At 36.3% G+C, this 12,789-nt stretch overlaps 1 protein-coding gene across 1 annotated transcript in view; it reads left to right on the plus strand.

The window, feature by feature from the left end:
* POC5 (POC5 centriolar protein) overlaps window positions 1-12,789 on the plus strand; it is a 31,178-nt gene that overhangs the window by 13,801 nt on the left and 4,588 nt on the right. The window contains exons 5-9 of the mRNA XM_082336130.1: window positions 3,139-3,335; window positions 3,733-3,909; window positions 6,648-6,752; window positions 8,067-8,246; window positions 9,340-9,502. Of these exons, the coding sequence (XP_082192256.1) occupies window positions 3,139-3,335; window positions 3,733-3,909; window positions 6,648-6,752; window positions 8,067-8,246; window positions 9,340-9,502 (822 nt within the window). The remainder of the gene's footprint in view (window positions 1-3,138; window positions 3,336-3,732; window positions 3,910-6,647; window positions 6,753-8,066; window positions 8,247-9,339; window positions 9,503-12,789) is intronic.

Genomic DNA, 12,789 nt, shown 5'->3' on the forward strand with positions numbered 1-12,789 from the left:
CTATAACTTTATAAAACAAAATGCATGTCTGTGCTGGGTATAGAGTTAATACCTAAAAGTTTGCTCTTCTGCAGAGCTTCTCAAGCTTGCAGTGTTTTTTCCTCTTCTCTACGTGATGTAGGTATTGAGACCAACAGAGTTTCCAATGCCATATGATGCCTTCTGAAATGAAGTTCTGTTTGTGGAGTATTCTTTTGTCTGGCATTTTGACTTTCTCCTCAGGCTTTTGAAACTGAAGTGAATGTTTCTACGATGATGGTAAAAGTCTAATTACTGGTAATCTCTATTTGTTGCACTAAATTTAGTGATAGATAATATCTTCACTAAAAGCTTCCAGTCAAATAAGAAAAATAATTGGAATAAAACATGCTGTACTGTTCAATTCAAAGTCCAAATGCTTTTAAACTTTGAAACCTAAAACTTAATTTCCTGTTCTTGTTGCCAGTTTAGTTGATTAAATTAGAAAATGACTAAGACTGGAGCAGTAAATTATTTGTAGCAAAGATGTGTAATGATGACTCATACCGAAACAGTGGGAAAATTCCTTCTCTTCAGGCTACCAGTCCTCAGTATTGATCGATTAAACTTCTGAGAAGATTTTTTAAAAAACTATATTTTGGCAAATTGCTACCCTCAGCTTGGGCCACTGATAGCAGATCATGTGTGAGAATAGTCTGCCAGACTTATTTACTTAATAAAAGCAGAAAAAGCCAGATACTAGAAGAACACAGAAAGAAACCAAAACAATAGAATTGGGATAACAGACAACTGCAAAAGCAGCTGATTTCATTACCTCTACTATAAACAAGAATATGGTCTAGAGATTTGTTGGAGTAAATGCATGTGGGGATTATTTAATGAAGTACATTTTTCTACTTTATCATATCCAAATGGTTCCATGTCCTTGGTACCTTAGTGCACTGTAACTGAATGGCATCATGTAATGTAGTGGAAGGAATAGGGGTGGATGAAGGAGAGCATTAGGAATAAGAATGAAATTTAATATGTATACAACTAGAAAATTATGGTAATACTGGAAGGCCAAGATAAATTACATGAGATGCTGATATATATATGTAACAGATACACTCAGTGGATTCAGTGAAGGATATATCCTATGGTAAATGAGAAAAATGGAAGCTGGGTTAAGATAATCTGTACATAGGAAGGATTAAGGGGAGGGAGGGAGGTGATGAACTTGTAATACTGTGCTCTCAGACTATAGCAGTTGTCAGTCTAGCTTAATATCCTGTTTTAATTGGTTACATTTTGTTTGGGTTTTTTCTTTGTAAATATCTTGCAAACTGTGCTGTGTAAGTTGTATATCTTTGTAGTCCAAGCAAATAATGAAAGTTTAAAAATAAAAACAAACGTTCACACATTTTACAGCAACGTCACAATTGAAGGAGGAACACAGTGACACACAGGAACGGGAACAAGTGGTGAAGGACAGAACTGGCAATACTTGACACTAGTAACGCTGCCAAATACTTTATATTCTGAAAGGCCAGCCAGAGTCTTCATCACTGAAATTAGATGTATTTCAAGTAGTCTGGGTCATCTGTCCAGCATGTCATATTTTTTGGAGATCTTTACAAGCAACAAATATTCAAATTCTGCCATTAGCTAAGCAATACTTCTCTCATTGGCAGGAGAAACAATGACAAAAAGCTAGAGCCTGATCGTAATGTACTGGTGTGATTGGGAATAATCTGTTTATGGTCTTCTGCTTATGTAACAGAGTAGGGAATTGAGTCTGGAGAAATGATGTGTCAGATGGGGCTTCTTTAGATCAAGATGATGATCATTTTATGATGCGTAGTTGTATATGGCCTTGGGAGAAACACTGAAAAGCAGTTGTAAATGCCTCTGCATCACAGTTCTTCCTTATTTCCTTCTTGTTTTGAAGCATGAGTGTAGTAGTTGCAATTCAACCTATTTGATGGGGGGGAGTATTAGCCAGACAGCTCTTCCCACTTTCTTTTTACAGGAGACCTAACAGTGACAGTTACTGTAAAAGAGTGTCAACCATCAGGCTTGGCCTTGAATAAATTAGAAACGTACATTTCCAGGGCCCACAGAAAATACTGCTTTGTGACAAACAGTTAAGCTTATCTCTGCACGCTTGTACCAAAAAACAGTACCCATCCACTATGAAACCAATTGTACAGACAATATTTGTTTTCAGAAATGAAGACTAAAATATTGGAGGTTTCCTCTCTCCATTTATGAAAGAAGGAGAGTATTCTTTTGAAGTTGTCCTGACTGTTATTAATACCAGGAATCTACTAATGCTTTTTCTTGCCAAATTTTTTTTTCAGCTGTCAACTTGAATAACAAATATTCTATAAGGAGTAACTAAATAGGAAACAATACTTAATTTCCTCAGTTTACTTATGTATTAACTTCTTTATTCTTAGCTCATTTTTTTTAATTCCCATCACTTGGAACCCAAACACATGCCCATCAGCTTCTGGGCGTGTATTAATTTTTATTGCAGTGGTAGTTAGCCATACCACCTGAAAGTGAGGCCTTATTGCTTAAGGCATTATATAAATTCATAGCAGATATTTCCTTTCTCAGAGAGTTTAAAATCTAATTAGTTGAGCAAATTAAAGGCTGTAAGGGAAATGGGTGCAGGTACATACCACCATTGAAATATACCCACAGGTTGCATTCTGAATGCACAAGGGAAGGCCCCTGGCCTCGGGAGTTTACAGTCTCGTTAAGGAAAATGGCAAAAGTTTTTAGATTTTTTGATCTGAGATGTTAACCAAAAAGAAGTCTTTAGTGAGATGCTTTTTGTTTCTGGCAACGCTATTTTTTTGGTACTTGCTGTGAGCATCCTCTTTAACATGAAATGACATTAAAAGATTCTGTGCTTTAAGGGAGTCGTAATTTTTATTTGACTGCTATTAAAATATGGCTGTTGGTTGAAATATACTTGTATCTTGGAGGCATATATTCGAATTTGTTTGTTTGTTTGTTTTACGTGGGGAAAGGAGATTTCTGATGGCATAAACATTTTGGGGTTTTGTTTGGTTTTTTTTTTTAATTCCTGGCTTCTGACTTCCATCCAGAATGCAGACCAGTTAGCCTTTTCAGAGTATCAATCTTTATTCTCTGTTTCATTTTTAGTCTTAATATCCGTGAAGGAGCCTTCTGAAGCCAATATGGAAAGACTTTGCCCTGTTCTTTCAGAAGAGACTTCTTCACAAGGGTCCACACATGGCCCAAGAGAAGTCAACGAAACCATAGTGACTGAGTTAACTTTACCTGATGAAAAAGTAACTCAAATAGAAAACATACTTGATCTCTGGAGTGGAAGTCTTAAGGTATTTATTTTGCATGGAATCTGTAAAAATCATGTACAGATGTCAGTGTTTTGTAGAATAAGTGAGAGTAGAGGAAAAGTTGCAGTGTGATTGCACTGGGAAATGGTGGTTTTCTTATTGCTTGTTGTTGTTGTTGTTGTTGCATATTGCATATAAGTACTAGAATATCTTGTTTCAAGAACTTTGGAATAACTTTCTCCATTAGGGATGTTTGGCTGTTAATCATTCAATAGTTCATTATGTCTGGTAATATTTATAGATACAAACAGCCTGTGTAATGAAGGCATCACTGTAAATATTCATGTCTCCTTAATTGCCAAGTGTTTTAAGATTAAAAGATTAGGGAGGAGGGAATAATTTTACTAATTGCACTGCTGTCATCCCTTTAACTTTTCAGACAAATGTTCTGACTGAATTGAGAAAATGGAAGCTTAGTTTGATCGAACATCACAAGCTTCAAATGAGACAAGAAAAAGAGAAACACGCTGCGCATGTGAGACAATTGAGCAATGAAATGGAAAACCTGAAGGAGTTGCTACATACTTACGAAATCTCTCTTGGCAGAAAAGATGAGGTAGTAGTTCAATTTTATAATTCAACAGTTCCTCTCTCTTTAAAAACATCCCCACTGAATTTTTGGGTCCGTCTCTTTGAATAACAAAATTCTTCTTGCAGCAAGTAACGTAGGGAAGTAAATAATATATTTAGACTGTATAGTAGACAAAGAATCATTGTTGCTAATAATGCTGTCCATACTAACAATGGAAATTTAACATGTTGTATGCACACATTGTGCATTGTTTGCCTCTTAAATCTAGGGTCTATTGTTGTTTCTCATTTGTTTCATGAAGGTCACACTGGCTTAGATGAGTCTGTTAGCTCTTACACTTTAAAAGCCTTTAATTTTTCAATGATTAGGTTGATGTTCTTGAATCTTAAATGAGCATCAGTCTCCTAAATGTTAAAGAGTCTCTATTTTAGGATTCTTAGGAATTGTACGTTTGTACAAATTCTTAGGTTTGTACATTTGAGGTCTCTCAGTTATGCTTTTCTGCTATCAACGATATCAACAAGTTCAAAATTAACTAGAATTGTAGAAATGCATATAAAATTTTGGCTGCCCTGCAGTCACATAATGTAATTGAATCCTCTTATTGCTATCCCAATTTGTAACCTTCTACTTGAGAACATTTAGTGGAGTTTGGGTTTTCAATTCCTATTTTCTTTTTTTTTAAAAAATGCCCATTGAGGGAGTTAAAATATGGGGGAAGATGATGTTCTGTGTCCATGTGGAAAACAGTCTAATCTTGCAGACCAAGCAAATATGAGTGTTGTAACATTACAAGAACAGAATTAGTATAATATCGTTTAAGTAGTACATATGTGCAGAACCACAGTTATTTCAGTGTATACCAATCAAACATATCTAATTCTGTTGGCTATCATTGTATGTCATTCATGTTTAATGCACCATAATTCTCAGTGATAATTTGAAAGCAGTATTTTTTTCTGCTGCCAAAGAAATTATGTCTTCAGCCAATTTTATAGTTCTGTTTCCAAAAAAAATTGCTTTCAATAGAGAATTATTTAACTTAATGGTAGGTGGCAGTGCTTCCATGTATCACACCATATTTATCAAAACTGCTGTATTCTGACATGGGCATAATCCAAAGTAAATCAGCCTCACAAATATTATGAATACTGTCGATTCTTGTTTTCACATTGGAAATCTCACAAATGTTTTTTAATGGCAAAAATATACTAATTAACAAACATGGTTTTAGGATAAGACTTCTAGTGTGTACTAGCAGGCATGCAGCATCTAAAGTTGATGTTTTATGTTAGTACATGACACTTTTTCAACAAAAGTAATTAATTGTATTAATTTCTTTTGCTTTCTATTTTCTTATTGATTTGTTGACAATTTATGCAAATTTACTTCTGATTTTAGATAAATTCTTTGTTATTTATATAGCTGAGTCTACTCACTTATTCTGAAACTGCAAAAAGTTAGAATTAGTCACATGTAAGTAGTGAAAAGTAGCTTGTACTAGATTTATTAAAACACAGTATTATGAAGAACTCATTCTTAAAAATATAGAGATGGATCAGCTTTAAATTACTTCAGATGTATCAAATGGACCTTTATTTGTTTCTGACTTTGATATTTTGAACACCTTAAAGAAACCAAGCTTTTGCCTAGTAATAGTTCATTAAACATACTGAAGATTGACTGATACAGTTTGTAGGAATTCTGTACTGAAACAAAATAGGAGTTTTGTACTATTTGCTGGATAACCGTGTTGATTTAAGGATAAATTTATTTTAAGTATCATTAATTTCATTAATGTATGTTCAATAATTATTGCATATAACATAAGCAGTATGACATATTAACATATGTTAGCATATAACATCATAAAATATTGTTCTTCACAATCTTTAGGCAGTAGTTAAAGTAACTTTAAGTTACTCCTAAGAGTCCCAATATTTGTCACTGTTGCCTACTGGAGTTGCTCAGATGTGACTGATGGCAGAATCTAGCTTAACAAGTTAGGAAAAAAATACAAATACTTTGTGATTTGGTGTACCCAATTTACATCAAGCCTGACCTAATTTTTAATCTGGGAACCTCAGCTATTTCTGTATACTAATGAAAACATATTTAGAGGTTGGTGGTAAAAGTCCCTAGTTGCATTCTCTGTCCAGCAGGCCACCTTGCCTCTCAAATGTTTTGATTGCTGTAGGCCTATATGATATCTTTCATTAGATCTTTTGAAGAGAATAACAATTCTTAATGAGATTTTTCTAGTTCTTAGAAACTCCTTAGCCTGTTTATTCTGTTTGGAAAATTGAATGCGCTTTCTGCAGATATATCGTTTCTTTACACTTCTGTTAATTAATAATGCACTAAAGCAAACTTTTAATACAAATGTTCCTGATATATCAAAATTGTCTTTGCAAATAAGTGATTCTTCTGACCTTATGCTACAGTAACATTTAATTGTTAGAAAGTAGCACAGAAGCCTGCAGATGTAGAATGAAATAACAAGTCAGTTGAACTTTTCCTAAAAATACTTAGTGAAAGTGTTTTAAGTGCTTCAGTCTGAGCGTTGAAGCCACAGGAGTTTTACTATTGATTTGAACTCTGATTATTGTTTTCTACTTGATTAGACTAAGCGGAAGATTTAGTAGAAAGCATCTGTGAAAAGCAAATGCTTTAATTGAAAAATAACTGATGCATAAAGTGCATTCTATTTGACTTTACAAAGATCATAGCTATTGAAATAGCATTAATAAATATTTTTGCAGGTGATTACTAACTTGACCCAAGCATTAGAGAGGCAAAAGGAGAGAATAGAATTGATGAGAAGGTTTACACTGTGGCGGATTCAGCATGTTAAAGCCAAACAAGAGGTATGTGTGCAAAATAAAAATGCAATGCAAATGAAACCTCTGAATTCAAAAGGGTTGGAGTTGCTGCAGTTCCTGCTACAGTTTGAAGAAATGACAGTGTTTCTATTTTGATGTGTTTGACAATGTCAAATAACAGTTTGAAAATATCAATTCTAAAAAGAATGCAGCTGTCAGAATACTCTCTGGGATGGGAAAAAAATCAAACTATACTTGTCTTATATTGCTCCAATTACTGTGATCAGCTCACAGCAAATCACCGTGGTTTGCAGTGTCTGCATTTTGAAGTAGGCACTAAGGGAATCGCTATCTAAATTTCAAACACATTACGTTTGAACAGTGATGTGATACAGTATCACATTTTTGGGGGAAGCCGCTTTCACAATTAAAACTTCAGCTGCCTTGTTTTCTCACGTTGCCAAAACTTGAAGTAGCTAAGAGCTAGTCACACACAAAATGTTGGGAATTGCATCAGGCATCTAACATAAACACTCTACTAAGCGAAGTATGACAGAAAACAAGGATCCCCTGTCAAGACTGCAAACCATTCCCATTCCAGGCTGTTAAAAAGGAGAAGCTGTATTCAGGACCTTTGTTCATTGGTACAGCTTCCTGGCGAGATTCAAGTTCATTGATGCAATCCAAAACTCTGCTGGTTTGCAAAGAGGTTTAGCCTTTTCTCTTTTCCTTCCCTCCCATCTTAGAATTTACTAGTAATTTGGAGTCTGATTTTTACTCAGCTCTTTTTATTTGTACTTATTCATTTCTGAAAAAAATAATTCAGTGCTGAAATATATTGTCTGGTGACTATTTTGAAATAGAGTAGAATAACAGAATTGTCTTAAAGGACTTTTTAAAGCATCTTGAAGTCTAAATTTATGAAAAAGATAGGTGTTTTATGCTAATCATCTGCAAACTTTGTGACTGCAGTTTTTATGTGGTTCCTGCAGTGAATCAAAATGTGCCACATACGCACTAAATGGCTTCACATGTGCATGGTTACACCACATATGTGAGGTGATTGTGTAAGTGTCATTAAGCTAGGAGTAAAAACACTGTTTTGTGTAACCTAGGAGTTCACCAATATGGTTTCTTATACTGGGAACAGTAACGCTCTATGACACGTGTGCAGGAAAAAATACTGAGCTGCTGATGCTATGTTGTGTACCACTTCACTGCAGCATGTGTAACTCAGTTTAAGCATTCCTACTGTGGTCTATGTAATAAGTTGTAAAACAATCATCCACACTCTCTTGAGTACTTAAATTTTTAGGAAACCTGAACTTGTGTATGATGTAGTTATATTTGTTTCCTAAGGAATACGCAAATAGAATAGCAGACAGACAATTCCGGACAGCTTTGATGAAGAAAGTATGGGCAGCATGGCGCTCTCTTAGTGAAGAAAAATGGAAAGAAAAAGTAGCAAAAGCCTGTCAGTTAAGGGCGGAAGATGTCTGTGTTCAGCTCACCAATGATTATGAAGCCAAAATAGCAGAGGTAAAATAAGGTTCCTTTTTTTCATTCTTTCTCTCCTTCACTCCCCCCCCCCCCCCCCCCCCCCCCCATCCCTCCAAAGTCTCTCTTTCTCAGCAAACTTGAAAAACATGAGGGCTTTCCAGCAGAATAGAGCTCCCAAGTACACAAGAAGATCTGAGGAGGTCTAAGGTCTCTACTATGGTTTCTGATGTGACTTTTTTTTCCCCCTGCATGTGATGTAGAATGTTGCTGATCTGCCCGCACAAGTGAAGTAAATTGGACTCTTCCTGAAATGAGACAAATCTCTATTTGCCCACCAGTAGGGATGGTATTTATTTTCTAAGAGCACGCTTTTAATATTGGCTATGCACTTTGCAGTCTTACTGAAGAAGACAATGGAAATAGAAGACCATTATTATTATAAATAATCATGATGAGTACAATATTTTTTCCTCTAACAGCTACTCTGTTAAAGGCTGAATTTAAGTTTGGTTTTGCCTTCAACTTGACAATTAAGCTTGTTAAAGAATTTTCAGAGCTTAAGCTGAAGTTAAGTTGTCAACATATGCATTGGTGCACAGTAAATAAACAGTTTTAAAATACACGTTTTAAAAGCTTTGTATTTAAAAAAGAAATTAAACCTAAAATTTTAAGGTTTACCAAATGTGGTTTACCAGCACAAAATCCGTCTTTTCTCAGCATTTTTAGTTTTTTACAGTAGCAAGAAAAGAGAGATTGCTGATGGCAATTCACCCTATGCTTAAATAGCTTTCTGAGAACACTTATTTTTCTGTTGAGCGCATCCATGTCCCTGTGGAAATCTAGCTTATGTCGGATGCCTAACTTTTAAAAGGCAAAAACTTGCAAGATGCATTTCTGCTTAGCTGGTTAGGTAGGCTCTGACGGTCCTTTTGATGTGTGGTCTAGTACAAATAATGTGCTGTAGTACAAAGAAATGACAAATAGCTGTTCATCTCTAGTGAACCAGTGATTTTGAAGTAAAAATGCATACCTTTGTAAACATAGTAAGTGACTTTTAAAGCGAATTCAGGAATGTATTCATAGTTTGCATTCAGAAGTACAAGACAACTGTTTTCCTTATTCTCTTTTGTAGCTAACTGCTACTTTGGAACAGACAAAAGCTGAGATTCTGCGACTGCACAGTGAAAGAGAACAGTATGAAGACACCATGAAGAAAGCCTTTATGCGTGGTGTGTGTGCTTTGAATCTGGAAGCAATGACCATGTTTCAGGGCAAGGACAGCAGGACAGATCCTGGTCAGTGTAAAAAGCAGCTCTAATCTGATAGCGTGTCTGGGTTTTTGTTGGGTTTTTTTCTTTGGGGTTTTTTTTGTTTGTTTGTTTTAAAGGATTCTCCTTTTTCTCTTGGTTCTTTTTTTAATACGAGGACTTGTGGCAATACAGAGTTTATCAAACTCTTATTGCTTTAAAAAGTCCTGTTGAATATGTTGAGAAATATTCTGATGCTGAACTTTGTACTGCTGTAGTTGAAAGGTGTAACATGTTCTGTTCATCCCACCTTGCTGTAAGGATGGTAACCTGCAACTTAAAGCAGAACCAGAAGCCAGGGATGGCAAACTGCTTAAAATACTGTGGAAGATTACCCAGAATTCTGTCAGCACCCAGATTATGGGGAGGTGAGGGGGAAATCCTGGAAAACCCTCCTCTGTTCTCTGGAATCTCAGTGTGCAATGAATCTGCTTTTCCCAGACATCTCTTCCTTCTTTTCTTAATCTTTCCTTTTAATGCAAAATGGGCAAGTAAATCTCCCAGGTTCAGTATTTAGTTGGAGTGCTGTGCCAGAACAGGAAACCCCAGTGTAATTATATCAGCAGCACACTCGTAAAACTCATGCAGCTGCGCAGCAAAGAGCTGCACACCCTTACTGATGTAATGAAATCACCCTCCTCAGAGTGAAACAATCTATAGCAGTAGAAGCATAATCATGCTGGTGCAGCAGAAAGAGAAAATAGCCATGCCAGCAGAAGTGTCACAGCTGTACGTGTGGTTTAACAACCAGCTGTACTGGCAGCAGTTGTTAATGGCCTTAGACAAGTAACTTCAGTTGCTAAACTTAACAATCTTTTACCAGAAGTTTCTGAACTACTTCAGACAAATTCATCCCCAAAAATGTAGGTATGAAGAGGAAATAAAAATGTGAAGAAGGTGTAAGAGGATACTTACCTGAGCAGCTGTCTGATCCTGTTAAATATATACAGTATTTGTGCAGTTGCTTAGGAAATTAGAATATGGCATTGGCAAAGTGCAGTAGCTCTGTGCCAGTGAAAACATAGCATTGATATTTGGGGAAGGTCAAGAATGAATGATTTCTCAAAGACACTGAGTTTAGGAATAGAGTTACAGGGCATTGCTCAGGTACATTATTTTTCACTGTGTTATAAATTAAGAACTACTCTCTCTTGAAGCTTTATCTTATATTTGTTTGTTTATTGTTTTCCAAAAACATGCAACAGGCAGTGGGTCTCCCAAATAAAGAGGGGTAACTGAGTGCTGTGAAATAGGAAAGCATTGTTTCTGTAAACCTGTAAAGAAAAGGGTAAGTAGGAAGGAAATTAAGAAAACTGAGCTCTAGAGCTGCCATGACCAACCCCTGGGGTTCATGGACCAAACATTTTCCTTGATTTTTACTATGAAGCAGGAGCTGGTTCTCTACAGGGGCACAGTACCTAGAGATTTGGCTGTGCTGGGCAGTGCTGGGGTGCCGCTACCCAACTTTTTGGATGTCCAGCATCATGCTTTTTAATTTTCTGTGGCCTCTGTAGTCTTCATCAGGCTTCAAGACATCTCACAGTCTCTGTTGTCCTTCATCTCATGCCTGCCATCTTCTTCAACTGCCTCTCATACCACCTTCTCCCCTGCCCCAGGCACACTATCTCTTTCTTGCTACAGCCGGATGGTGCTTTTAATGTAGTTAGTTATGTAATTATTTAATATGGTTGTACAACCGTTTATTTGCATTCTTCCTCAGGTACAAGGGAACAGTGATCAGGACATCAGGGGACTTCAAACATCAGATTAGATGATTATTATTATTTGTTCTCGTCTTGTAATCTGCGGACACTAAAACTTCCATGTGCCAGAGTCAGTCAGTGATTATATATTTATATGAACACTGCAGTGCCACCTACTGTCATCGGAAATAAAAGCAGAATTTGGTCCCTTTAAAGATTTATTATTATTAGATTATTAGAATGTACATTTAATGTACATACAATATACAAATGACATACATATAATATACGTTAAAATGTAGGTTATTAATAGTGTACAAGTATCACAACCTTAATGGGTCCATAACACTTGGAGTCGATGTTGATTGTCTAAAATCTGTCTGTCTGATTTACTGACAGATGATTTTTTTTTTTCAGTTATTATTATATTAAGATTATTTTTAACCCCTTTATGTATTTAAAGGAGCACTGAAGTGACAAGAATTCATTACTTTTTACTGAAAAAAAACCCTAACTGCTTTTTTAAGTAACATAGATCAGATCTGATTGGTCTGTAACTATGCGTTGGTCCTGTCTATGCATAAGCTTAATGTGTGTACATACATATATATTTACAAAATGCGTATTCTGGCATACTTTCACTCTTGAAATCTCTGAGTATTGCACCCATTTGAACTACCTTCCTTGTATTTTTCCTGCTCACTTCAAAAGAAAATCAAAAACCCACAACTACCACATGGTGTCACTCTAGTCCCGGGAATGGGCAAAGTTCCCTTCTCCTGGAACTGCTGCTGGCATCATCTGCTTCAGAAATAGGAGAGTAAATAAAAATACCTCTCTCTGCTTCCTTTAAGGAAGTTTGTATTCTAAAGGAAATGGCTGAAACTGCTTGGAAAAAATACTGGGCTTAGGTCCACAGATCTGACCTGCCCAGGATGTCTGCATTGTGAGACAAAAGAATCCTGGATGGATTTTGCGCGAGCTGAGGCTTACCCAGCTGGTGGGGGGAGATGAAGGCTGTAGGGTGCCTGTAGATCTCCCAGCCCTACAGCCAGGATGTTGCCAGTGTCCAGCCATTGTATGTGGAGATGAGATGCTGCTGAGCATGATCTGTGGCTCCTTGAAATTGCAGTATGTTCTCAGGAAAGTTAAAATAACATTCTATTTTACTGACAGTGAGCCCCCTTAAGCATCTTACGCCCTCACAGAAGTCCAGTGTGGCCTTTCTGTGTTTTGCCGCTCTCTACCTGAACTGAATTTTGGTCCTTAGCGTAAGAGCAGCTCTTGCACACTGTATTTAGTATTGGCAAGCAGTATGGAAAACCTCAGGTCTTTGCACTACAAGTGTGTGGCAAGTGCCACAGGGATGTTGAGGCATAACACAGAAACAAGCCCCTTGGAAAATATTATTTCCAAGCGTCTGAAAAGAAAAGAAGAGGCAAATACGGGAATTTTTATATATATATATATATATATATATATATATATATATATACACACACCTATAAAGAACAGGCTGATCCTTTGTGGCAATTAGTCACGGACTCCGCCTATGAGTTTAGGCAAAGACAA

Source organism: Platalea leucorodia, assembly GCF_965183815.1.
Source record: "Platalea leucorodia genome assembly, chromosome: Z".
NCBI lineage: Eukaryota > Metazoa > Chordata > Aves > Pelecaniformes > Threskiornithidae > Platalea > Platalea leucorodia.